Source organism: Pseudorca crassidens, chromosome 10, assembly GCF_039906515.1.
Source record: "Pseudorca crassidens isolate mPseCra1 chromosome 10, mPseCra1.hap1, whole genome shotgun sequence".
In the NCBI taxonomy this organism is placed as follows: domain Eukaryota; kingdom Metazoa; phylum Chordata; class Mammalia; order Artiodactyla; family Delphinidae; genus Pseudorca; species Pseudorca crassidens.
In genome coordinates, this window is record NC_090305.1 from 54,437,846 (window position 1) to 54,462,184 (window position 24,339).

Here is a 24,339-nt window from a genome sequence, read left to right on the forward strand (position 1 = left end):
AACTCTTCTCTAGAAATAGGAAGGAAGAGAGAGAAGAGATTCACTTGTGCAGTTTGTGTGGGTTTTGTAGAAGCTAAGGGAATTTCCTTCTGGGTATTAAACCATCAAAATGACTGATGACCCAAGTCAAAGCCTTTTGGGAAATGCCGTCTCACACAAGTCAGGCCAGCAGGAGCCACCAGATATATTAATGGCAATAAAACTGCTACCAAAATCAACACATACGTTAAGTAGGCAATCAAAATTTTATCCTACGAAACACTTTCATCAAATCAGAGGTCAATAGTACAGCCACTCTGGAAAACAGTTTAGCAGTTTCTTTAAAAACTAAGCATGCAACTGCCATATGACCCAGCAACTGCATTCCTACATTCTGTATATGACCAAGAGAAATGAAAACTTACGTTCCTGCAAAAACTGATACATGAAAGTTCATAACATTTTACTCATCAGAGACCCAAACTCTAAACACTACAGATGTCCTTCAATGGTTATACAAACTGTGGTAATCCATACCATGGAATACTACTTAGCAATAAAAAGGAACAAACTTGGTATGTGCAACAATCTGGATGAGTCTCCAGAGAACTATACAAAGTGAAAAAAATCCAATCTCCAAAGGTTACATACTGCATGACTCCATTTATATAATAACAAAGCTTATAGAGATAGAGAACTAATTAGTGGTGGCCAGGGGAGAGGGGAGAGGTGTGGCTATAAAGGGGTGGCACGAGGGAACCACATGGTGATGGAACAGTTTTGTTTTTTCTTTTTGAATTTTTATTCATTTATTTATTTATTTTTTGGCTGCAATATTTCTTCGTTGCCGTGTGTGGGTTTTCTCTAGTGGCGGCGAGCAGGGGTTACTCTTCATTGCGGTGTGCAGGCTTCTCGTTGCGGTGGCTTCTCGTTGCGAAGCATGGGCTCTAGGTGCGCGGGCTCACTAGCTGTGGTGCACGGGCTTAGTTGCTCCGCGGCATGTGGGATCTTCCCGGACCAGGAATTGAACCCATGTCCCCTGCACTGGCAGGTGGATTCTTAACCACTGCGCCACCAGGGAAGTCTGATGGAAAAGTTCTGATTCTTGATTGCAGCAGTGATTAAGGAAGCTACACTTGATAAAAGAGCATAGAGGTACACACACACACACACACACACACACACACACACACACACACACACGGATGCAAAGGACCTCCCTTTACATTTTGTTCTTGCAAGTTCCTGTGATTCTATAATTATTTCAAAATAAAAAGTTAAAAAAGTCAAATCCAAATTGGCATCTAAACCTCTAAGGGATTTCCCCCTTCCTGTTGGCAATACAAAATTCATATATTCCCACAACTGAAAAAGAATGCATGTAAGGACGAAAATAGGTCCTATTGCTGTGATCTCCTGTAAGTTAATGAGGCATAAAATGGTCCAGAATATCCCAAACAACTTCCTCACATCAGACAGATGTTAGGCGAGGCGTTCCCAGTCACCGCACCACAGGATAAAGCAACACATCAAGCCAAGTCCCAAAAGGTCATTGTGTAAAAGTACTTCTTCACCTGTAATTATAATTACAAGAGGAGTTTTTATAAGTCTACAGTATAATAAGATACCAAATGTCTTAATATTCCATTTGCTTTATTCTTGACTCTATGTTAAATCTTGTCCAAGTTTTAGGAGTTTCTCTATGAGACATTTGCAAAATACACCTGAGGTGTATGAAAGTCAATTAACTATGAGAAGATATGAGCCTAAAACTCTAATAGGGGTGTGAGAATAGTTGATCTTGAACCATTCTTCTCTACAATAATGAGATTATGAGGAACACTCATCAGTGCAGGCTGTAAGACAATAAAATCTTATCTGTAGTAGAGACACAGACTGCTTATCTACTCTCCCTAAGAAAAGGGCAGGATCCAGCTGGGCCAGAAGCAATCAGTGACAAGTCATTACAAGACCTATTCCAAACTTATTAAAGGAGTCATTCTTACTGACCTTAAGCCCTAAAGCAGTATCAAGAGGAGGGTTCTGCATGGACATCTTAGAGAATGAAGGGGTAGTAGATCAAGTTTGGAATTTACTAGTTCCTATTCCCAGATAAAGGCCATGAAATTAACATGACAAGCTATATTCAGTATGAAAATTTCTCTTGACTCCCCATCTCTGATGCTACTAACCTTCCTTTAAAATCTCCCACAGCACTGTACAGTCTCTAATACCAAATAAAGGGATCATTTCACAATATATACAAATATCACATTATTATGTTGTACATCTGAAACTGTTACATGTCAATTATACCTCAATTTAAAAAATAAGTTAGAGGGAGGCCTTCAAGATGGCAGAGGAGTAAGATGTGGAGATCACCATCCTCCCCACAAATACATCAGAAATACATCTACATGCAGAACAACTCCTACAGAACACCTACTGAACTCTGGCAGAAGACCTCAGACCTCCCAAAAGGGTGCACGAGGAGAGGGGATTCAGAGCACTGCCTAAAGGAGCTCCAGAGATGGGCGTGAGCCATGGCTATCAGCACGGACACCAGAGACGGGCATGAAACGTTAAGGCTGCTGCTGCAGCCACCAAAAAGCCTGTGTGCAAGCACAGGTCACTCTCCACACCTCCCCTCCCGGGAGCCTGTGCAGCCCGCCACTGCCGGGGTCCTGTGATTCAGGGACAACTTCCCTGGGAGAACACACGTGCAACTCGGACTGTTGCAATGTCACGCCAGCCTCTTGCTGCTGCAGGCTCACCCCACATTCCACACCCCTCCTTCCCCCCGGCCTGAGACAGCCAAAGCCCCCTAATCAGCTGCTACTTTAACCCCATCCCATCTTGGTAGGGAACAGACGCCCTCAGGCGACCTACACGCAGAGGTGGGCCCAAATCTAAAGCTGAACCCCAGGAGCTGTGCGAACAGAGAAGAGAAAGGGAAACCTCTCCCAGCAGCCTCATGAGCAGCGGATTAAATCTCCACAATCAACTTAATGTACGCTACATCTCTGGAATACCTGAATAGACAACAAATCATCCCAAAATTGAGGCGGTGGACTTTGGGAGCAACTGTAGACTTGAGGTTTGCTTTCTGCATCGGATTTATTTCTGGTTTTATGTTTATCTTAGTTTAGTGTTTAGAGTTTGTTATCATTGGTAGATTTGTTTATTGATTTGGTAGCTCTCTTCCTCCTTTTTTTTTGAGATATATTTTTTTCCTTTTTCTCTTTTTGAGAGTGTGTACGTGTATGCTTCTTTGTGTGATTCTGTCTGAATAGCTTTGCTTTTACCATTTGTCCTACGGATCTGCCAGTCCGTTTTTTGTTTTTGTTTTTTTTTAGTATAGTTTTTAGCACTTGTTATCATTGGTGGATTTGTTTTTTTGGTCTGGTTGCTCTCTTCTTCCTTTTTTTTTTTTCGTTTTTTTACTACTTTTTAACTTTTTAAATAATTTATTTATTATTATCATTTTTTTGCAGTATGCGGGCCTCTCACTGTTGTGGCCTCTCCCATTGCAGAGCACAGGCTCCAGACGCACAGGCTTCAGCGGCCATGCGCACGGGCCAGCCAGTACGCGGCATGTGGGATCTTCCCGGACAGGGGCACGATCCCATGTCCCCTGCATCGGCAGGCGGACTCTCAACCACTGCGCCACCAGGGAAGCACAATAATTATTTTTAATTTTAGTAACTTTATTTTATTTATTTTTTCTTTCTTCCTTTCTTTTTTTCCTCCCTTTTCTTCTGATCCATGTGGCTGACAGGGTCTTGGTGCTCCGGTCAGGTGTCAGGCCGGTACCTGTGAGGTGGGAGAGCCAACTTCAGGACACTGGTCCACCAGAGACCTCCCGGCTCCATGTAATATCAAACGGCGAAAGCTCTCCCAGAGATCTCCATCTCAACGCTAAGACCCAGCTCCACTCAACAACCAGCAACCTACAGTGCTGGACACCCTATGCCAAACAACTAGCAAGACAGGAACACAACCCCACCCATTAGCAGAGAGGCTGCCTAAAATCATAATAAGGTCACAGACACCCCCAAACACACCACCAGACACGGTCCTGCCCACCAGAAAGACAAGATCCAGCCTCATCCACCAGAACACAGGCACTAGTCCCCTCCACAAGGAAGCCTACACAACCCACTGAACCAACCTTAGCCACTGGAGGCAGACACCAAAAACAACGGGAACTAGGATCCTGCAGCCTGCAAAAAGGAGACCCCATACACAGTAAGATAAGCAAAATGAGAAGACAGAAAAACACACAGCAGATGAAGGAGCAAGGTAAAAACCCAGCAGACCAAACAATTGAAGAGGAAATAGGCAGTCTACCTGAAAAAGAATTCAGAGTAATGATAGTGAAGATGATCCCAAATCTTGGAACTAGAATGGAGAAAATATAAGAAACGTTTAACAAAGACCTAGAACAACTAAAGAGCAAACAAACAATGATGAACAACACAATAAATGAAATTTAAAAGTCTCTAGAAGGAATCCACAGCAGAAAAACTGAGGCAGAGGAACGGAGAAGTGACCTGGAAGACAAAATATTGGAAATAACTACTGCAGAGCAGAATAAAGAAAAAAGAATTGAGGACAGTCTTAGAGACCTCTGGGACAACAGTAAACGCACCAACACTGGAATTACAGGGGTCCCAGAAGAAGAAGAGAAAAAGAAAGGGACTGAGAAAGTATTTGAAGAGATTATAGTTGAAAACTTCCCTAACATGGGAAAGGAAAAGTTAATTCAAGTCCAGGAAGTGCAGAGAGTCCCATACAGTATAAATCCAAAGAGAAACATGCCAAGCCACATATTAATCAAACTATCAAAAATTAAATATAAAGAAAAAATATTAAAAGCACAAGGGAAAAACAACAAATAACATACAAGGGAACCCCGTAACGTTAACAGCTGATCTTTCAGCAGAAACTCTGCAAACCAGAAGAGAGTGTCAGGACATACTTAAAGTGATGAAAGGGAAAAACCTACAACCAAGATTAGTCTACCCAGCAAGGATCTCACTCAGATTAGACAGAGAAATTAAAACCTTTACAGAAAAGCAAAAGCTAAGAGAATTCAGCACTACCAAACCAGTTTTACAACAAATGCTAAAAAAACTTTTCTAGGCAGGAAACACAAGGAAAAGACCTACAATAACAAACCCCAAACAATTAGGAAAATGGTAATAGGAAAATACATATCGATAATTACCTTAAATGTAAATGGATTAAATGCTCCCACCAAAAGACACAGACTGGCTGAATGGATACAAAAACAAGACCCACCAACATGCTGTCTACAAGAGATCCACTTCAGATGTAGGGACACATTCAGACTGAAAGTGAGGGGATGGAAAAAGATACATCATGCTAATGGAAATCAAAAGAAAGCTGGAGTAGCAATTCTCATATCAGACAAAATAGACTTTAAAATAAAGACGATTACAGGAGACAAAATGGACACTACATAATGATCAAGGGATCAATCCAAGAAAAAGATACAACAATTTTAAATATTTATGCACCCAACAGATGAGCACCTCAATACATAAGGCAAATGCTAACAGCCATAAAAGGGGAAATAAACAGTAACACAATCATAGTAGGGGACTTTAACACCCCACTTTCACCAATGGACAGATCATCCAAAATAAAAATAAATAAGAAAACACAAACTTTAAATGATACATTAAACAAGATGGACTTAATTCATATTTATAGGACATTCCATCCAAAAACAACAGAATACACTTTCTTCCCAAGTGCTCATGGAACATTCCCAGGATAGATCATATCTTGGGTCACAAATCAAGCCTCAGTAAATTCAAGAAAATTGAAATCGTATCAAGTATCTTTTCCGACCACGACGCTATGAGACTAGATATCAATTACAGGAAAAACTCTAAAAAAAAAAAAAAAAAAACACATGGAGGCTAAACAATACACTACTTAATAACCAAGCTATCACTGAAGAAATCAAAGAGGAAATTAAAAAATACCTAGAAACAAATGACAATGAAAACACGATGACCCAAAATCTATGGGATGCAGTAAAAGTAGTTCTAAGAGGGAGTTTACAGCAATACAATCCTACCTCAAGAAACAAGAAATATCTCAAGCAACCAAAAGTTACACCTAAAGCAATTAAAGAAAGAAGAACAAAAAAGCCCAAAATTAGCAGAAAGAAAGAAATCATAAAGATCAGATAAGAAATAAATGAAAAAGAAATGAAGGAAACAATAGCAAAGATCAACAAAACTAAAAGCTGGTTCTTAGAGAAGATAAACAAAATTGATAAACCATTAGCCAGACTCATCAAGAAAAAAGGGAGAAGACCCAAATCAATAGAATTAGAAATGAAAAAGGATAAGCAACAATTGACAATGCAGAAATACAAAGGATCATGAGAGATTACTATAAGCAACTATATGCCAATAAAACGGACAACCTGGAAGAAATGGACAAATTCTTAGAAAAGCACAACCTTCCGAGACTGAACCAGGAAGAAACAGAACATATAAACAGACCAGTCACAAGCACTGAAATTGAAACTGTGATTAAAAATCTTCCAACAAACAAAAGCCCAGGACCAGATGGCTTCACAGGTGAATTCTATCAAACATTTAGAGAAGAGCTAACACCTAGCCTTCTCAAACTCTTCGAAAATATAGCAGAGGGAGGAACACTCCCAAACTCATTCTATGAGGCCACCATCACCCTGACACCAAAACGAGACAAAGACGTCACAAAGAAAACTACAGGCCAGGGACGTCCCTGGTGGCGCAGTGGTTAAGAATCCGATTGCCAATGCGGCTGACACGGGTTTGAGCCCTGGACTGGGAAGATCCCACATGCCACAGAGCAACTAAGCCCATGCACCACAACTACTGAGCCTGTGCTCTAGAGCCTGTAAGCCACAACTCTTGAGCCCACGAGCCACTACTGAGCCCACATGCTACAACTACTGAAGCCCACGAGCCTAGAGCCCGTGCTCTGCAATAAGAGAATCCACCACAATGAGAAGCCTGAGCACCACAAGGAAGAGTAGCCCCTGCTTGCCACGACTAGAGAAAGCCCACGGGCAGCAACAAAAACCCAATGCAGCCAAAAAAAAAAAAAGAAAAGTACAGGCCAACATCACTGATGAAAACAAAGGCAAAAATCCTCAACAAAATACTAGGAAACAGAATCCAACAGCACATTAAAAAGATCATACACCATGATCAAATGGGGTTTATCCCAGGAATGCAAGGATTCTTCAATATACACAAATCAATCAATGTGAAAAACCATATTAACAAACTGAAGGAGAAACACCATATGATAATCTCAACAGATGCAGAAAAAGCTTGTAACATTATTCAACCCCCATTTATGATAAAAACACTACAGAAAGTAGGCATAGAGGGAACTTACCTCAACATAATAAAGGCCATATATGACAAAACTACAGCCAACATCATTCTGAATGGTGAACAACTGAAACCATTTCCACTAAGATCAGCAACAAGACAAGGTTGCCCACTCTCACCACTATTATTCAACATAGTTTTGGAGGTTTCAGCCACGGCAGTCAGAGAAGAAAAAGAAATATAAGGAATCCAAATCGGAACAGAAATAAAATTGTCACTGTTTGCAGATGACATGATACTACACACAAAGACTCCAAAAGATGCTACCAGAAAACTACTAGACCTAATCAATGAATTTGGTAAAGTTGCAGGATACAAAATTAATGCACAGAAATCTCTTGCATCCCTATACACTAAGAATGAAAGATCAGAAAGAGAAATTAAGGAAACAACAAAAAGAAAAAAATACCTAGGAATAAACCTACCTAAGGAGACAAAAGACCTGTATGCAGAAAACTATTAGACACTGATGAAAGAAATTAAAGGTGATACAAACAGATGGAGAGGTATAACATGTCTTGGATTGGAGGAATCAACATTGTGAAAATGACTATACTACCCCAAGCAATCTACAGATTCAGTGGAATCCCTATCAAACTACCAATGGCATTTTTCACAGAAGTAGAACAGAAAATTTCACAATTTGTATGGAAACACAAAAGACCCTGAGAAGCCAAAGCAATCTTCAGAAAGAAAAATGGAGGTAGAGGAATCAGGCTCCCTGCCTTCAGAATATACTACAAGGCTACAGTAATCAACAGTATGGTACTGACACAAAAACAGAAATACAGATCAATGGAACAGGATAGAAAGCCCAGAGATAAACCCACGCACATATGGTCACCTTATTTTGATAAAGGAGGCAAGACTATACAGTGGAGAAAAGACATCCTCTTCAGTAAGTGGTGCTGGGAAAACTGGACAGCTACATGTAAAAAAATGAAATTAGAACACTCCCTAACACCATACACAAAAATAAACTCAAAAAGGATTAAAGACCTAAATGTAAGACTGGAAACTATAAAACTCCTAGAGGAAAACACAGAAAGGACACTCCCTGACATAAATCACAGCAAGATTGTTTTTGACCCACCTCCTAGAGAAATGGAAATAAAAATAAAAATAAACAAATGGGGGCTTCGCTGGTGGCGTAGTGGCTGAGAGTACGCCTGCCGATGCAGGGGACACGGGTTCGTGCCCCGGTCCGGGAAGATCCCACATGCCGCAGAGCAGCTAGGCCCGTGAGCCATGGCCGCTGAGCCTGCGCGTCCAGAGCCTCTGCTCCGCAACGGGAGAGGCCAGAACAGTGAGAGGCCCGCGTACCGCAAAAAACAAACAAACAAAAAACAAATGGGACGTAATGAAACTTCAAAGCTCCTGCACAGCAAAGGAAACCATAAACAAGATGAAAAGACAACCTTCAGAATGGAAGAAAATACTTGCAAATGAAGCAACTGACAAAGGATTAATCTCCAAAATTAACAAGCAGCTCATGCAGCTCAATATCAAAAAAACAAACAACCCAAGAATGGGCAGAAGACCTAAATAAACATTTCTCCAAAGAAGATATACAGACAGCCAAGAAACACATGAAAGCATGTTCAACATCACTAATCATTAGAGAAATGCAAATCAAAACTACAATGAGGTATCACCTCACACCAGTTAGAACGGCTATCTTCAAAAAATTTACAAACAAATGCTGGAGAGGGTGTGGAGAAAAGGGAACCCTCTTGCACTGTTGATGGGAATGTAAATTGATGCAGCCACTATGGAGAACAGTATGGAGGTTCCTTAAAAAACTAAAAATAGAACTACCATATGACCCAGCAATCCCACTACTGGGCATATACCCTAAGAAAACCGTAATTCAAAAAGAGTCATGGGGATGAGGGGAAGATGGTGGAAGAGTAAGACGCGGAGATGACCTTCCTCCCCACAGATACACCAGAAATACATCTACACGTGGAACAACTCCTACAGAACATCTACTGAACGCTGGCAGAAGACCTCAGACGCCCAAAAGGCAAGAAAGTCCCCACGTACCTGGGTAGGGCAAAAGAAAAAAGAATAAACAGAGACAAAAGGATAGGGATGGGCCCTGCACCAGTGGGAGGGAGCTGTGAAAGAGGAAAGGTTTCCACCCACTAGGAAGCCCCTTCACGGGCAGAGACTGCGAGTGGCGGACCGGGAAAGCTTCGGGCCCGCGAAGGAGAGCACAGCAACAGGGGTGCAGAGGGCAAAGCAAAGAGATTCCCGCACAGAGGATCAGTGCCAACCGGCACTCACCAGCCCGAGAGGATTGTCTGCTCACACGCAGGGGCGGGCGGCGCTGGGAGCTGAGGCTTGGGCTTCGGTCGGAGCGCAGGGAGAGGACTGGGGTTGGTGGCGTGAACACACCTGCAAGGGGTTAGTACACCACGGCTAGCCGGGAGGGAGTCCGGGGAAAAGTCTGGACCTGCCGAAGAGGCAAGAGACTTTCTCTTCCCTCTTTGTTTCCTGGTGTGCGAGGAGAGGGGATTAAGAGCGCTGCTTAAAGGAGCTCCAGAGACGGGCGTGAGCCGCGGCTAAAAGCACGGACCCAAGAGATGGGCATGAGACGCTAAGGCTGCTGCTGCCGCCACCAAGAAGCCTGTGTGCGAGCACAGGTCACTATCCACACCCCCCTTCCGGGGAGCCTGTGCAGCCCGCCACTGCCAGGGTCCCGGGATCCAGCAACAACTTCCCCAGGAGAACACACGGCGCACCTCAGGCTGCTGCAATGACACGCCGGCCTCTGCCGCCGCAGGTGTGCCCCGCACTCCATGCCGCTCCCTCCCCCTGGCCTGAGTGAGCCACAGCCCCCGAATCAGTGGCTCCTTTAACCCGGTCCTGTCTGAGAGAAGGACAGACGCCCTCCGGCGACCTACACTCAGAGGCGGGGCGAAATTCAAAGCTGAGCCCCGGGAGATGTGAGAACAAAGAAGAGAAAGGGAAATCTCTCCCAGCAGCCTCAGAAGCAGCGGATTAAAGCTCCACAATCAACTTGATGTACCCTGCATCTGTGGAATACATGAATAGACAATGAATCATCCCAAATTGAGGAGGTGGACTTTGAGAGCAAGATTTATGATTTTTTCCCCTTTTCCTCTTTTTGTGAGTGTGTATGTGTATGCTTCTGTGTGAGATTTTGTCTGTAGAGCTTTGCTTTCACCATTTGTCCTAGGGTTCTACCCGTCTTGTTTTTTTTTTCTTTTTTAAAAAAAATTTTTTTCTTAATAATTATTTTATCTTACTTTACCTTCTTTCTTTCTTTCTTTCTTTCCTTCCCTCCTTCCATCCTCCCTCCCTCCCTCCCTTTCTTCCTTCCTTCCTTTCTTTCTTTTTCTACTTTTTCTCCCTTTTATTCTGCACTGTGTGGATGAAAGGCTCTTGGTGTTGCAGCCAGGAGTCAGTGCTGTGCCTCTGAGGTGGGAGAGCCAACTTCAGGACACTGGTCAACAAGAGACCTCCCAGCTCCACATAATATCAAATGGCGAAAATATCTCCCAGAGACCTACATCTCAACACCAGCACCCAGCTTCACTCAACAACCAGCAAGCTACAGTGCTGGACACCCTATGCCAAACAACTAGCAAGACAGGAACACAACCCCACCCATTAGCAGAGAGGCTGCCTAAAATCATAATAAGTTCACAGACACCCCAAAACACACCACCAGACGTGGACCTGCCCAACAGAAAGACAAGATCCAGCCTCATCCACCAGAACCAGGCACTAGTCCCCTCCACCAGGAAGCCTACACAACCCACTGAACCACCTTCAGACACTGGGGACAGACACCAAAAACAGCGGGAACTACAAACCTGCAGCCTGCAAAAAGGAGACCCCATACACAGTAAGATAAGCAAAAGGAGAAGACAGAAAAACACACAGCAGATGAAGGAGCAACATAAAAACCCACCAGACCTAACAGATGAAGAGAAAATAGGCAGTCCACCTGAAAAAGAATTCAGAATAATGATAGTAAAGATCATCCAAAATCTTGGAAATAGACAAAATGCAAGAAACATTTAACAAGGACCGAGAAGAACTAAAGATGAAACAAGCAATGATGAACAATACAATAAATGAAATTAAAAATACTCTAGATGGGATCAATAGCAGAATAACTGAGGCAGAAGAACGGATAAGTGACCTGGAAGATAAAATAGTGGAAGTAACTACTGCAGAGCAGAATAAAGAAAAAAGAATGAAAAGAACTGAGGACAGTCTCAGAGACCTCGGGGACAACATTAAACGCACCAACATTCGAATTATAGGGGTTCCAGAAGACGAAGAGAAAAAGAAAGGGACTGAGAAAATATTTGAAGAGATTATAGTTGAAAACTTCCCTAATACGGGGAAGGAAATAGTTAATCAAGTCCAGGAAGCACAGAGAGTCCCATACAGGATAAATCCAAGGAGAAATACGCCAAGACACATATTAATCAAACTATCAAAAATTAAAAACACAGAAAACATATTAAAAGCCACAAAGGAAAAAAAACAAATAACACAAGGGAATCCTCATAAGGTTAACAGCTGATCTTTCAGCAGAAACTCTGCAAGCCAGAAGGAACTGGCAGGACATATTTATAGTGATGAAGGAGAAAAACCTGCAACCAAGATTACTCTACCCAGCAAGGATCTCATTCAGATTTGATGGAGAAATTAAAACCTTTACAGACAAGCAAAAGCTGAGAGAGTTCAGCACCACCAAACCAGCTTTACAACAAATGCTAAAGGAACTTCTCTAGGCAAGAAACACAAGAGAAGGAAAAGACCTACAATAACAAACCCAAAACAATTAAGAAAATGGGAATAGGAACATACATATCGATAATTACCTTAACTGTAAACGGACTAAATGCTCCCACCGAAAGAGACAGATTGGCTGAATGGATACAAAAACAAGACCCATATATATGCTGTCTACAAGAGACCCACTTCAGACCTAGAGACACATACAGACTGAAAGTGAGGGGATGGAAAAAGATATTCCATGCAAACGGAAACCAAAAGAAAGCTGAAGTAGCAATTCTCATATCAGACAAAACAGACTTTAAAATAAGGACTATTACAAGAGACAAAGAAGGACACTACATAATGATCAAGGGATCAATTCAAGAAGAAGATATAACAATTGTAAATATTTATGCACCCAACATAGGAGCACCTCAATACATAAGGCAAATACTAACAGCCATAAAAGGGGATATCAACAGTAACACATTCATAGTAGGAGACTTCAACACCCCACTTTCACCAATGGACAGATCATCCAAAATGAAAATAAATAAGGAAACACAAGCTTTAAATGATACATTAAACAAGATGGACTTAATTGATATTTATAGAACATTCCATCCAAAAACAACAGAATACACATTTTTCTCAAGTGCTCATGGAACATTCTCCAGGATAGATCATATCTTGGGTCACAAATCAAGCCTTGGTAAATTTAAAAAAATCGAAATTGTATCAAGTATCTTTTCCGACCACAATGCTATGAGACTAGATATCAATTACAGGAAAAGATCTGTAAAAAATACAAACATATGGAGGCTAAACAATACACTACTTAATAACGAAGTGATCACTGAAGAAATCAAAGAGGAAATTAAAAAATACCTAGAAACAAATGACAATGGAGACACGACAACCCAAAATCTATGGGATGCAGCAAAAGCAGTTCTAAGAGGGAACTTTATAGCAATACAATCCTACCTTAAGAAACAGGAAGCATCTCGAATAAACAACCTAACCTTGCACCTAAAGCAATTAGAGAAAGAAGAACAAAAAACCCCCAAAGTTAGCAGAAGGAAAGAAATCATAAAAATCAGATCAGAAATAAATGAAAAAGAAATGAAGGAAATGATAGAAAAGATCAATAACACTAAAAGCTGGTTCTTTGAGAAGATAAACAAAATAGATAAAACATTAGCCAGACTCATCAAGAAAAAAAGGGAGAAGACTCAAATCAATAGAATTAGAAATGAAAAAGGAGAAATAACAACTGACACTGCAGAAATACCAAAGATCATGAGAGATTACTACAAGCAACTCTATGCCAATAAAATGGACAACCTGGAAGAAATGGACAAATTCTTAGAAATGCACAACCTGCCAAGACTGAATCAGGAAGAAACAGAAATATGAACAGACCAATTACAAGCACTGAAATTGAAACTGTGATTAAAAACCTTCCAACAGGACTTCCCTGGTGGCACAGTGGTTGGGAGTCCGCCTGCCGTTGCAGGGGACACGGGTTCGTGCCCCGGTCCGGGAGGATCCCACATGCCACAAAGCGGCTGGGCCCGTGAGACATGGCTGCTGGGCCTGCGTGTCCGGAGCCTGTGCTCCCCAATGGGAGAGGCCGCAACAGTGAGAGGCCCGTGTACCGCAAAAAAAAAAAAAAAAAAAAATTCTTCCAACAAACAAAAGCCCAGTACCAGATGGCTTCACAGGGGAATTCTATCAAACATTTAGAGAAGAGCTAACACCTAGCCTTCTCAAATTCTTCCAAAATATAGCAGAGGGAGGAACACTCCCAAACTCATTCTACGAGGCCACAATCACCCTGATACCAAAACCAGACAAGGATGTCACAAAGAAAGAAAAATACAGGCCAATATCACTGATGAACACAGATGCAATAATCCTCAACAAAATACTAGCAAACAGAATCCGACAGCACATTAAACGGATCATACACCATGATCAAGTGGGGTTTATTCCAGGAATGCAAGGATTCTTCAATATACGCAAATCAATCAACGTGATACACCATATTAACAAAGTGAAGGAGAAAAACCACATGATCATCTCAATAGATGCAGAGAAAGCTTTCGACAAAATTCAACACCCATTTATGATAAAAACCCTGCAGAAAGCAGGCATAGAGGGAACTTTCCTCAACATAATCAAGGCCATATATGACAAACCCACAGCCAACATCGTCCTCAGTGAAAAACTGAAAGCATTTGCACTAAGATCAGGAACAAGACAAGGTTGCCCACACTCACCACTCCTATTCAACATAGTTTTGGAAGTTTTAGCCACAAAAATCAGAAGAAGAGGAAATAAAGGGAATCCAAATCGGAAAAGAAGAAGTAAAGCTGTCACTGTTTGCAGATGACATGATACTATACATAGCAAATCCTAAAGATGCTACCAGAAAACTGCTAGAGCTAATCGATGAATTTGGTAAAGTAGCAGGATACAAAATTAATGCACAGAAATCTCTGGCATTCCTATACACTAATGATGAAAAATCTGAAAGTGAAATCAAGAAAACACTCCCATTTACCATTGCAACAAGAATAAAATATCTAGGAATAAACCTAACTAAGGAGACAAAAGACCTGTATGCAGAAAATTATAAGCCACTGATGAAAGAAATTAAAGATGATACAAATAGATGGAGAGATATACCATGTTCTTGGATGGGAAGAATCAACATTGTGAAAATGACTCTACTACCAAAAGCAATCTACAGATTCAATGCAATCCCTATCAAACTACCACTGGCATTTTTCACAGAACTAGAACAAAAAATTTCACAATTTGTATGGAAACACAAAAGACCCTGAGTAGCAAAGCAATCTTGAGAAAGAAAAACGGAGCTGGAGGAATCAGGCTCCCTGACTTCAGACTATACTACAAAACTACAGTAATCAAGACAGTATGGTACTGGCACAAAAACAGAAAGATAGATCAATGGAACAGGATAGAAAGCCCAGAGATAAACCCACGCACATATGGTCACCTTATCTTTGATAAAGGAGGCAGGAATGTACAGTGGAGAAAAGACAGCCTCTTCAATAAGTGGTGCTGGGAAAACTGGACAGCTACATGTAAAAGTATGAAATTAGATCACTCCCTAACGCCATACACAAAAATAAGCTCAAAATGGATTAAAGACCTAAATGTAAGGCCAGAAACTATCAAACTCTTAGAGGAAAACATAGGCAGGACACTCTATGACATAAATCACAGCAAGATCCTTTTTGACCCACCTCCTAGAGAAATGGAAATAAAAACAAAAATAAACAAATGGGACCTAATGAAACTTCAAAGCTTTTGCACAGCAAAGGAAACCATAAACAAGACGAAAAGACAACCCTCAGAATGGGAGAAAATATTTGCAAATGAAGCAACTGACAAAGAATTAATCTCCAAAATTTATAAGCAGCTCATGCAGCTTAATAACAAAAAAACAAACAACCCAATCCAAAAATGGGCAGAAGACCTAAATAGACATTTCTCCAAAGAAGATATACAGACTACCAACAAACACATGAAAGAATGCTCAACATCACTAATCATTAGAGAAATGCAAATCAAAACTACAATGAGGTTATCACCTCACACCAGTCAGAATGGCCATCATCAAAAAATCTACAAATAATAAATGCTGGAGAGGGTGTGGAGAAAAGGGAACCCTTTTGCACTGTTGGTGGGAATGTAAATTGATACAGCCACTGTGGAGAACAGTATGGAGGTTCCTTAAAATACTAAAAAAAAAAATAGAACTACCATATGACCCAGCAATCCCACTACTGGGCATATACCCTGAGAAAACCAAAATTCAAAAAGAGTCATGTACCAAAATGTTCACTGCAGCTCTATTTACAATAGCCCAGAGATGGAAACAACCTAAGTGTCCATCATCAGATGAATGGATAAAGAAGATGTGGCACATATATACAATGGAATATTACTCAGCCATAAAAAGAAACTAAATTGAGCTATTTGTAATGAGGTGGATAGACCTAGAGTCTGTCATACAGAGTAAAGTAAGTCAGAAAGAGAAAGACAAATACCGTATGCTAACACATACATATGGAATTTAAGAAAAAAAAATGTCATGAAGAATCTAGGGGTAAGACAGGAATAAAGACACAGACCTACTAGAGAATGGACTTGAGGATATGGGGAGGGGGAAGGGTAAGCTGTGACAAAGCGAGAGAGTGGCATGGACATATATACACTACCAAACGTAAAATAGATAGCTAGTGGGAAGCAGCCGCATAGCACAGGGAGATCAGCTCGGTGCTTTGTGACCACCTAGAGGGGTGGGATAGGGAGGGTGGGAGGGAGGGAGACGCCAGAGGGAAGAGATATGGGATCATATGTATATGTATAACTGATTCACTTTGTTATAAAGCAGAAACTAACACACCATTGTAAAGCAATTATACTCCAATAAAGATGTAAAAAAGAGTCATGTACCACAATGTTCACTGCAGCTCTATGTACAATAGCCAGAACATGGAAGCAATGTAAGTGTCCACTGACAGATGAATGGATAAAGAAGATGTGGCACATATATACAGTGGAATATTACTCAGCCATAAAAAGAAATGAAATTGAGTTATTTGTAGTGAGGTGGATGGACCTAGAATCTGTCATGCAGATTGAAGTAAGTCAGAAAGATAAAAACAAATACCATATGCTAACACATGTATGTGGAATTAAAAAAAAAATGTTTCTGAAGAACCTAGGGCCAGCACAGGAATAAAGACGCAGAGATAGAGAATGGACTTGAGGACACAGGGAGGGGGAAGGGTAAGCTGGGACGAAGTGAGAGAGTGGCGTGGACTTATATATACTACCGAATGTAAAATAGATAGCTAGTGGGAAGCAGCCACATAGCACAGGGAGATCAGCTCGGTGCTTTGTGACCACCTATAGGGGTGGGATAGGGAGGGTGGGAGGGAGACGCGAGAGGGAGGAGATATGGGGATATATGTATATGTATAGCCGATTCACTTTGTTATGCAGCACAAACTAACACACCACTGTAAAGCAATTATACTCCAATAGGGCTTCCCTGGTGGCGCAGTGGCTAAGAATCTGCCTGCCAACGCAGCAGACACGGGTTCGAGCCCTGGTCGGGAAGATCCCACATGCCGTGGGAGCAACTAAGCCCATGCGCCACAACTACTGAGCCTGCGCTCTGGAGACCATGAGCCACAACTACTGAAGCCCACGCTCCTAGAGCCTGTGCTCCGCAACAAGAGAAGCCACCGCAATGAGAAGTCCGCATGCCGCAACTGGAGAAAAGCCCTCACGCAGCAATGAAAACCCAATATAGCCATAAATAAATAAATAAATAAAAATTTTAAACAAAATTATACTCCAATAAAGATGCTGGAAAAAAAAGTTAAAAAAATACAGTGTATTGAGTATCATGTATCCAACATTGTAATATATATAGGAACATGTAATAACAGAGCAACAAGATCAATGTATAAGAAAACAATAATTTTATATCTCATAATTGAGCATTTGTTATACATAAATTCAGGAAATATCAGGAAAATGTTCAGATCCACCTGCACTAATAATAGCTGGAGAAAGATGAGTGGGAAAGCAAGACTCAAATCAGGGCCAAGAGACACACAGGATCAGGATAGGCAGAGGGCATTCCAGGTGCAGCACAAAAGGAACAGATTCATGCCAGCAAGGATTTGCACAGTAGCCCAAAAGGGATAATAAGGCAACCAACCTAACTGGATGGGAAATGATGAGGAAAATGGTTAAGGAGTTGAGTGACAGTGATGATCGTGTCAGGGAGTATGGACTTCTAGATGCAGGCACTGCCTGTCTGGTTTAGTTGGTTAGCAGACAGGAGGAGTGGAGGTCCGGATGAGGCCTGAAGGAACATCAACAGTTCAAGGGGAGGAGAGAACAGGGCAACTTGCACCAGACAAGCAAGTCACAGGAAGTTTAACACTTCTTTCCTAAACTCCTTAAGAAGCAAGGACTTCCGGGACTTCCCTGGTGGCGCAGTGGTTAAGAATCCACCTGCCAATGCAGGGAACATGGATTCGATCCCTGGTCCGGGAAGATCCCACATGCCACGGAGCAACTAAGCCCGTGTGCCACAACTACTGAGCTGCGCACCTAGAGCCCGTGCTCCACAATGAGAAGCCCGCGCACCACAACGAAGAGTAGCCCCCGCTCGCCGCAACTAGAGAAAATCCGTATGCAGCAACAAAGACCCAATGCAGCCATAAGTAAATAAACAAACAAATAAATTCAAAAAATTTTAAAAGCAAGGACTTCACTGGTGGTCCAACGGTTGGGACTCCGCGTTTCCGATGTAGGGGGCTGCACGGTGCAGCCAAAAAAAAGAAAGGAAGTAAACACACTCCTCCAAATTGTAAATCTAACAATGATGCTGCGGAGTGTGTGAGTGGTGTGAGGGCTGAAATGTGGCTTATTTTATTAATCATATATATGTAAGTAATCGTATATATTTATGTTTATATTTGTAAGCAGACACTTTTTTGTATTAAAAAAGAAAAAAGATGTGAAAGTTAAGGGAAGAAGTTTGAGAAATGTGTGGTCACCAGCATTAAATACCAAAGTGGTTAAAGATTGGAAAAGAGATAAAGTCACTGAATTGCATAAGGAAATAATGGTGAATGCAACCCATAAATTTAGAGGCTCACTGATTACTTTCTGGCAAACAGTTTTGCTCTCAATGGCATGAAGGCATGTACTAAAGATTGCTTACTGGATATTAGGCTAAGTATCTAACAACAGTACGTACACCCAATGCGGCTCCTTCTAATGACGAAATTTTACCCAAACATAATTAAGGGAATTATCAAGCTCTTAGAGTTGGGAGAGCCCTTGGAGAGCACAGTCTCCCAGCCTCATGCTTACAGTTGATGGACTTAATCTCTGACAGACTAAATCCCAAGTGAGCCAGGCACAGACAAGAACCCGGGTCTCCTAACTCCTACTCTGTACTTGTTTCCCCCCATAAAGCACTGTTTGTTAAGTTCATTTTACGACTATGTATGTTTGTGTAGGTTTTCCCTGTAAGTTGGGTTTTTGAAGTTACAACCATAGTTTTGTGCATTTCCCCTTTTGCTGGTAAATCATACATTAAAACCAATGTGCTAGGGTCAACACATTTGGGAAGTCTTAGTGACTAAAGATGGCCTTACACTTCTGGTGACTTAAATATTCAGATAATGACTACCCTGTGTCTCCATTTCAGTTTCACTACCTTTTCTGAAACTTCAGTCTTCCCTAAAATTAACAGTCATCATACTACATACTAATTCTCCATCATTTAGCAGTCTACCACCAAAAAACTTCCCATGAAAAGAACTTTTTAACATTTGCTATTGATTATAAGGCTCCATCTACACAATTATATTAGTCTGTGAATTTCTGAATTTGCTATTAAAAACCTTGTAGTGATACATAAGGTTCAAGTAAACAAATCAGTCAGCCTGAAATCAGGTAAGCCTCCCTTGCCTTTGGCAAACATTTATTCTCCCAAACATTCGAAGATATAATTTGCTGACATTACAGATCTTCTTCAAGGTAAAAACAGAGCATTTCAATTTAGTACCTAACAGTTTTCACATTTAAATCATGAAAAGAGCACCAACATAATACAAACTGTTTCTAAGTGATCTGTTTCTTGGCACTTACAGAGTAACAATATTTATAATTTAATAAATTTAAATGACTGGTGAATTCTAAATCAAACTGCTTGCCTGAAGAGCCATTATGGGGACTTCCCTGGTGTCGCAGTGGTTAAGAATCCACCTGCCAATGCAGGGGACGTGGGTTCAATCCCTGGTCCAGGAGGACCCCACATGCCACGAAGCAACTAAGCCCGTGCACTGCAACTACTGAGCCTGCGCTCTACAGCCTGCGAGCCACAGCTACTGAGCCCACGTGCCACAAATACTGAAGACCGCGCACTCTAGGGCCCACCTGCCGCAACTACTAAGCCAGCATGCCCCAACCACTGAAGCCCGCGTGCCTAGAGCCTGCCCACCGCAATGAGAAGCCCTGGCTCGCCGCAACTAGAGAAAGCTCGTGCTCAGCAACGAAGACCCAACACAGCCAAAAAAAAAAAGAAGTCATTATAATCATAGTACTATGCAACCTTCAGGACATTCAATTGGTACCATAAACACCATGCTGGCTTGTGGCAGAGAGAATATCACACATACTTAGATGACTGCACCAGTTTACTAGCAAGGAATTAGGTTGCCAAAGGTCAGTTCTTCCCTTAAAACAAAAACAAACTCCCTCAAAAATAACAATAACAAAAACGTCACAAAATAAAATATGGGCATAAGGACCAGTCTAAGGGTACAATAAATAAAGTGCATCAATTTAGACCTGCAATGACTCCTTATGGTAAATTCTCAGCTGAGTCTCTATTTTTTCTTCAGCTCTGGAAGGGTGCATGGACAAGCCTTTGAAAAAATTAAGGTCACATCTGAATGGTAGACAGAGCCATGTAACTCCCAGAGTATGTTAACTCAAGAACTGGTTATTCTCTTTTCTCTCTAACCTCCCCTTCTGTTTGCAGGCTCCGTTCTCTGTCTACCCTTTGGTGTTCAGCTCTGTACCAGCAAGCACATCCCACAGAGCCTCAGAGATTTCTAAAAATCTTAAGAGTGGAAAGAACCTCAGAGGAAATCCAATGCAACTTCCTAGGACTCTAAGAATTTCCTAAGTACACAGTGTTTTTTAAGTTTTAGAATAAGATTCATTTCCCTTTTGGGGTCTTTGAGAATCTGATAAGATTTATGGGTCTAGAATAATGTACCCAAACACAGAAATGCACTATATTTTGAATAAAATGTCATAGGGCTTGCAGGTCTCTTATTAAAGTACCTCCTCTTTTTTTTTTTTTTTTCCGGTACGCGGGCCTCTCACTGCTGTGGCCTCTCCCGTTGCGGAGCACAGGCTCCGGACGCGCAGGCTCAGCGGCCATGGCTCACGGGCCCAGCCGCTCTGTGGCATGTGGGATCTTCCCGGACCGGGGCACGAACCCGTGTCCCCGCATCGGCAGGCAGACTCTCAACCACTGCGCCACCAGGGAAGCCCAAAGTACCTCCTCTTTTGATTAGGGGTTTCTCCACTATGGTTGTTTCCTTCTTGGAGCTTTCCAATTCTATTTAATTAAAAAATAAGTTATCTAAAGTAAAACAACTTAAAGGCAGAGTTTGAGTTAAGGCAAAGAAGACTTTGCCTGTTGCCCCTGGCTGGATGACAGTTTTCATTTATTCTATATATAACTTCCTTGGGACTTTCTGGGTAACTCCTATAATATACTGTTGTGAAGAGGCAAGACATTAAAACAGACAAAGCAGGAACAAAAAGGAAACCATCAAAATGAAAGGCAATAATGAAATATTTTTTTTATCTATATTAAAGAAAGTGTTCTTGTAACATTACAAGTTCCCCATAAACAGAGGGAATTCCCTGGCGGTCCAGTGGTTAGGACTCCGAGCTTTCACTGCAGAGGGCACAGGTTCGATCCCGAGTCAGGAAACTAAGATCCCGCAAGCTGTGCAGTGGCAGTTTTTATTCTCTCACTCTTTCTCCTACGGATGATGGAGAACAAGCAGGAATAGTCTAACAACCCTCGAAAGGCAAACTCATCTTCCTCTCCTCTCCACATCCAAGTAAAAAGTCTATCCAAACTTCTGGCTGTATTCTATTCTGAAGATATGGAACTACAGTTTACTAAACTATAAACAAGGTAATGGGAAATTTTACTTTAGATTTGCCAGTTCTGATTAGAAAGGAAACATAAAGGCAACTAAAAGCAGATTTAATGGGCAACAGACCAGAATTGATGATGTCTTTTGAGCAGCAAGAGTGCTTCAGATGAATATTACCCCTTTTCTGTTCTAAAGAGTTCTATTTATGTAGAAACATTTTAGCTCTAAGGCAGAGAAACATGGCTGATATCTAAAAGTCAAGTGAGAGCTGACAAGAGGAAGAGCAGAAGGAAGCCCTTCTGGGTAGAAGGAACCGCCCATGCAAAGGAACAATGGCAGGAGGGAGCTGATGACACCTGGTAAGAACAGAAAGGTTGCCAATATGGAATTAAAAGGAGACAGAGCCAGACCCTTGGGTTCCACAGGCCACAGTGTCACTTGCTTCCAAATGACTCCCCAATTATTCTCAGAAGTGATCTTTTTGGTGGCTAAAAAGTACTGTTTGTTTTCTGACTACTATTTTTCTATCCAATAAAAGCAGGTCATCTGAGTTCTAAGAATACAAGTTCTGGTTACCTGATTTCTAAGAACTTAAGATTTTTCCAAGGAAACTAACTGGCTATTTTCACTTGGTTGGTTCAAAAAACCAACCCAACCCATAAACACTCTATAAACAGTCTGAGTTTTCCTCTTGCAGAAAATGTTACCCATCATTGGTTAAAACAAAACATAGGAACTTAATATGTGTGTAATCTGAATTAAAATTTAAATCTCAAAGATGTTTTGATATTTTCAGTAGTAGGTTTAAGGTCCTTAACCAATGCCCAAAGTAAACTGAAACTCAGCGACATTGAAAAAGAATGCCCTCGCTCTGCTACCTACACATAACACACAAAAAGCTGTCCTTTTGACTTCGTATTTGGTACACACATATTGCTCATTCAGAAGTAATTCTTTTCCAGTCAATATAAAACTTTTGGGAGACAATTTATTGGACACACACATCTCTATGCCTCGTGTAGTATCGGAAGACTTTGTCCAACAAATTAAACTGCCCCCTTGGGCTCGCACCAGGAAACCCGCAAGAACCAGAGAAAGATAAACAAAAAGCGTTTCACAGTCTAAATACAGGCACTTTGGGAGATAATGCAGAGTTACAGCTGGGAGAAGAGCCGAAGTCCTACAGAGGAGGAGAGAAAGTCTACGCGGCTGACTTGGGTCTCTGACGCATTTCCTGCGCCCGCCAAACACGCTCGGTGGTCCTAGGTAGCCGTCGGGGACCCAGCGGGGGAGGGAGCCGGGATGAGGGGGAGCCGGCAGGAAGGGGGAGCCCCGAGGGGAACGGACCCTCCCCAGGCGGAGAGGGAAGGAACTGGAGATGTGGAAACGGCCGCTTCTTAACTGCCAGCTGAGAGCCGCTCGACTGTCTCCTCTCGCCCGGGAGCCCCGGCCGCGGACTCACCAGCTGAAGGAGTTTGATGATTAGCCGGGTCCCCTTGAGCCGGCGCAGGTTGAAGTAGGCGACGAGGCCGCTCCGGGCGCCTCTGGCGGGCCCCGGGTGCGCCTCGGTCGTGGATCTGTAGACCGCTCCGTTCTCCATCGCCCACGGTCCGGGAACGCAAGGCCGCAACTGGCTTCGCAGACTTCGCCGACTCCGCTACCAGGGCCTTCACTTCCTGGCCCTCCGCCCCACTTCCGGCCGACTCCGCCCCTGCCCCGCCTCCTCCAGAGCCCCGCCCCCTGCCGCGAGGCCTTACCTCTTTTCTAACTTGTAAAGATCTGCGGAGAGACCCAAGGAAAGGGAACAGCAGGTGCAAATGTCCTGAGGATCCAATGAGCTCGGGTCCTTATGAAACGGCTGGTGTGGCTAGGTTAAATAAGGGAGAAAGAGAGGCGATGAAGTTGGAGATGTAGGCAGAGGCCAGATAATGTAGGGGCCTTGCAGAGCAAGGGAAAAACTTGGATTTCATTTTAAGTGCTATGGGTTTTCTTGAAGGACTTTCAGGATTTCTCCCTCCTGCTTCTCTCTGAATTCCTTCTAGGCTTAACTATCAAAATTGTTTCATTTACTTGTCTCTTTTTTGTTCACCAGCTGCTACAGCCCTATATGTTAATTTTGTGTGAACTTAAAGATACTCATCAAGGAAGGTAATTATATTTTAGCAACCGAAGTTGATCAAGTTACATGCTAGGCACACATATTTTCTCCACAACAATATAATGTAGGTACTGTAATTACTTTCATTTTACAGATGAGAAAACTGAGGCTGGAACCCAGTCCTCCCAGGTACAAAAGCCCCTCCATGTCCCCCAGTTCTTGTTTTTAATAAAAGGCTTTAGTCTTCCTAGGCCTTCCCTGAGTTTCCAAGAGCAGAGTCAAGCAATTACTAATTATGGAAGTGACGAATGCA

The 24,339-nt window shown here is 42.1% G+C and overlaps 1 protein-coding gene across 1 annotated transcript in view; it reads right to left on the reverse strand.

The window, feature by feature from the left end:
* The window catches only part of CMTM6 (CKLF like MARVEL transmembrane domain containing 6), a 52,079-nt gene extending 28,455 nt beyond the window's left edge, over window positions 1–23,624 (reverse strand). Inside the window, exon 1 of the mRNA XM_067753603.1 lies at window positions 23,391–23,624. Within this exon, the coding sequence (XP_067609704.1) occupies window positions 23,391–23,528 (138 nt within the window). The 5' untranslated portion in view covers window positions 23,529–23,624. The remainder of the gene's footprint in view (window positions 1–23,390) is intronic.
* Between the last annotated feature and the right edge of the window lie 715 nt (window positions 23,625–24,339).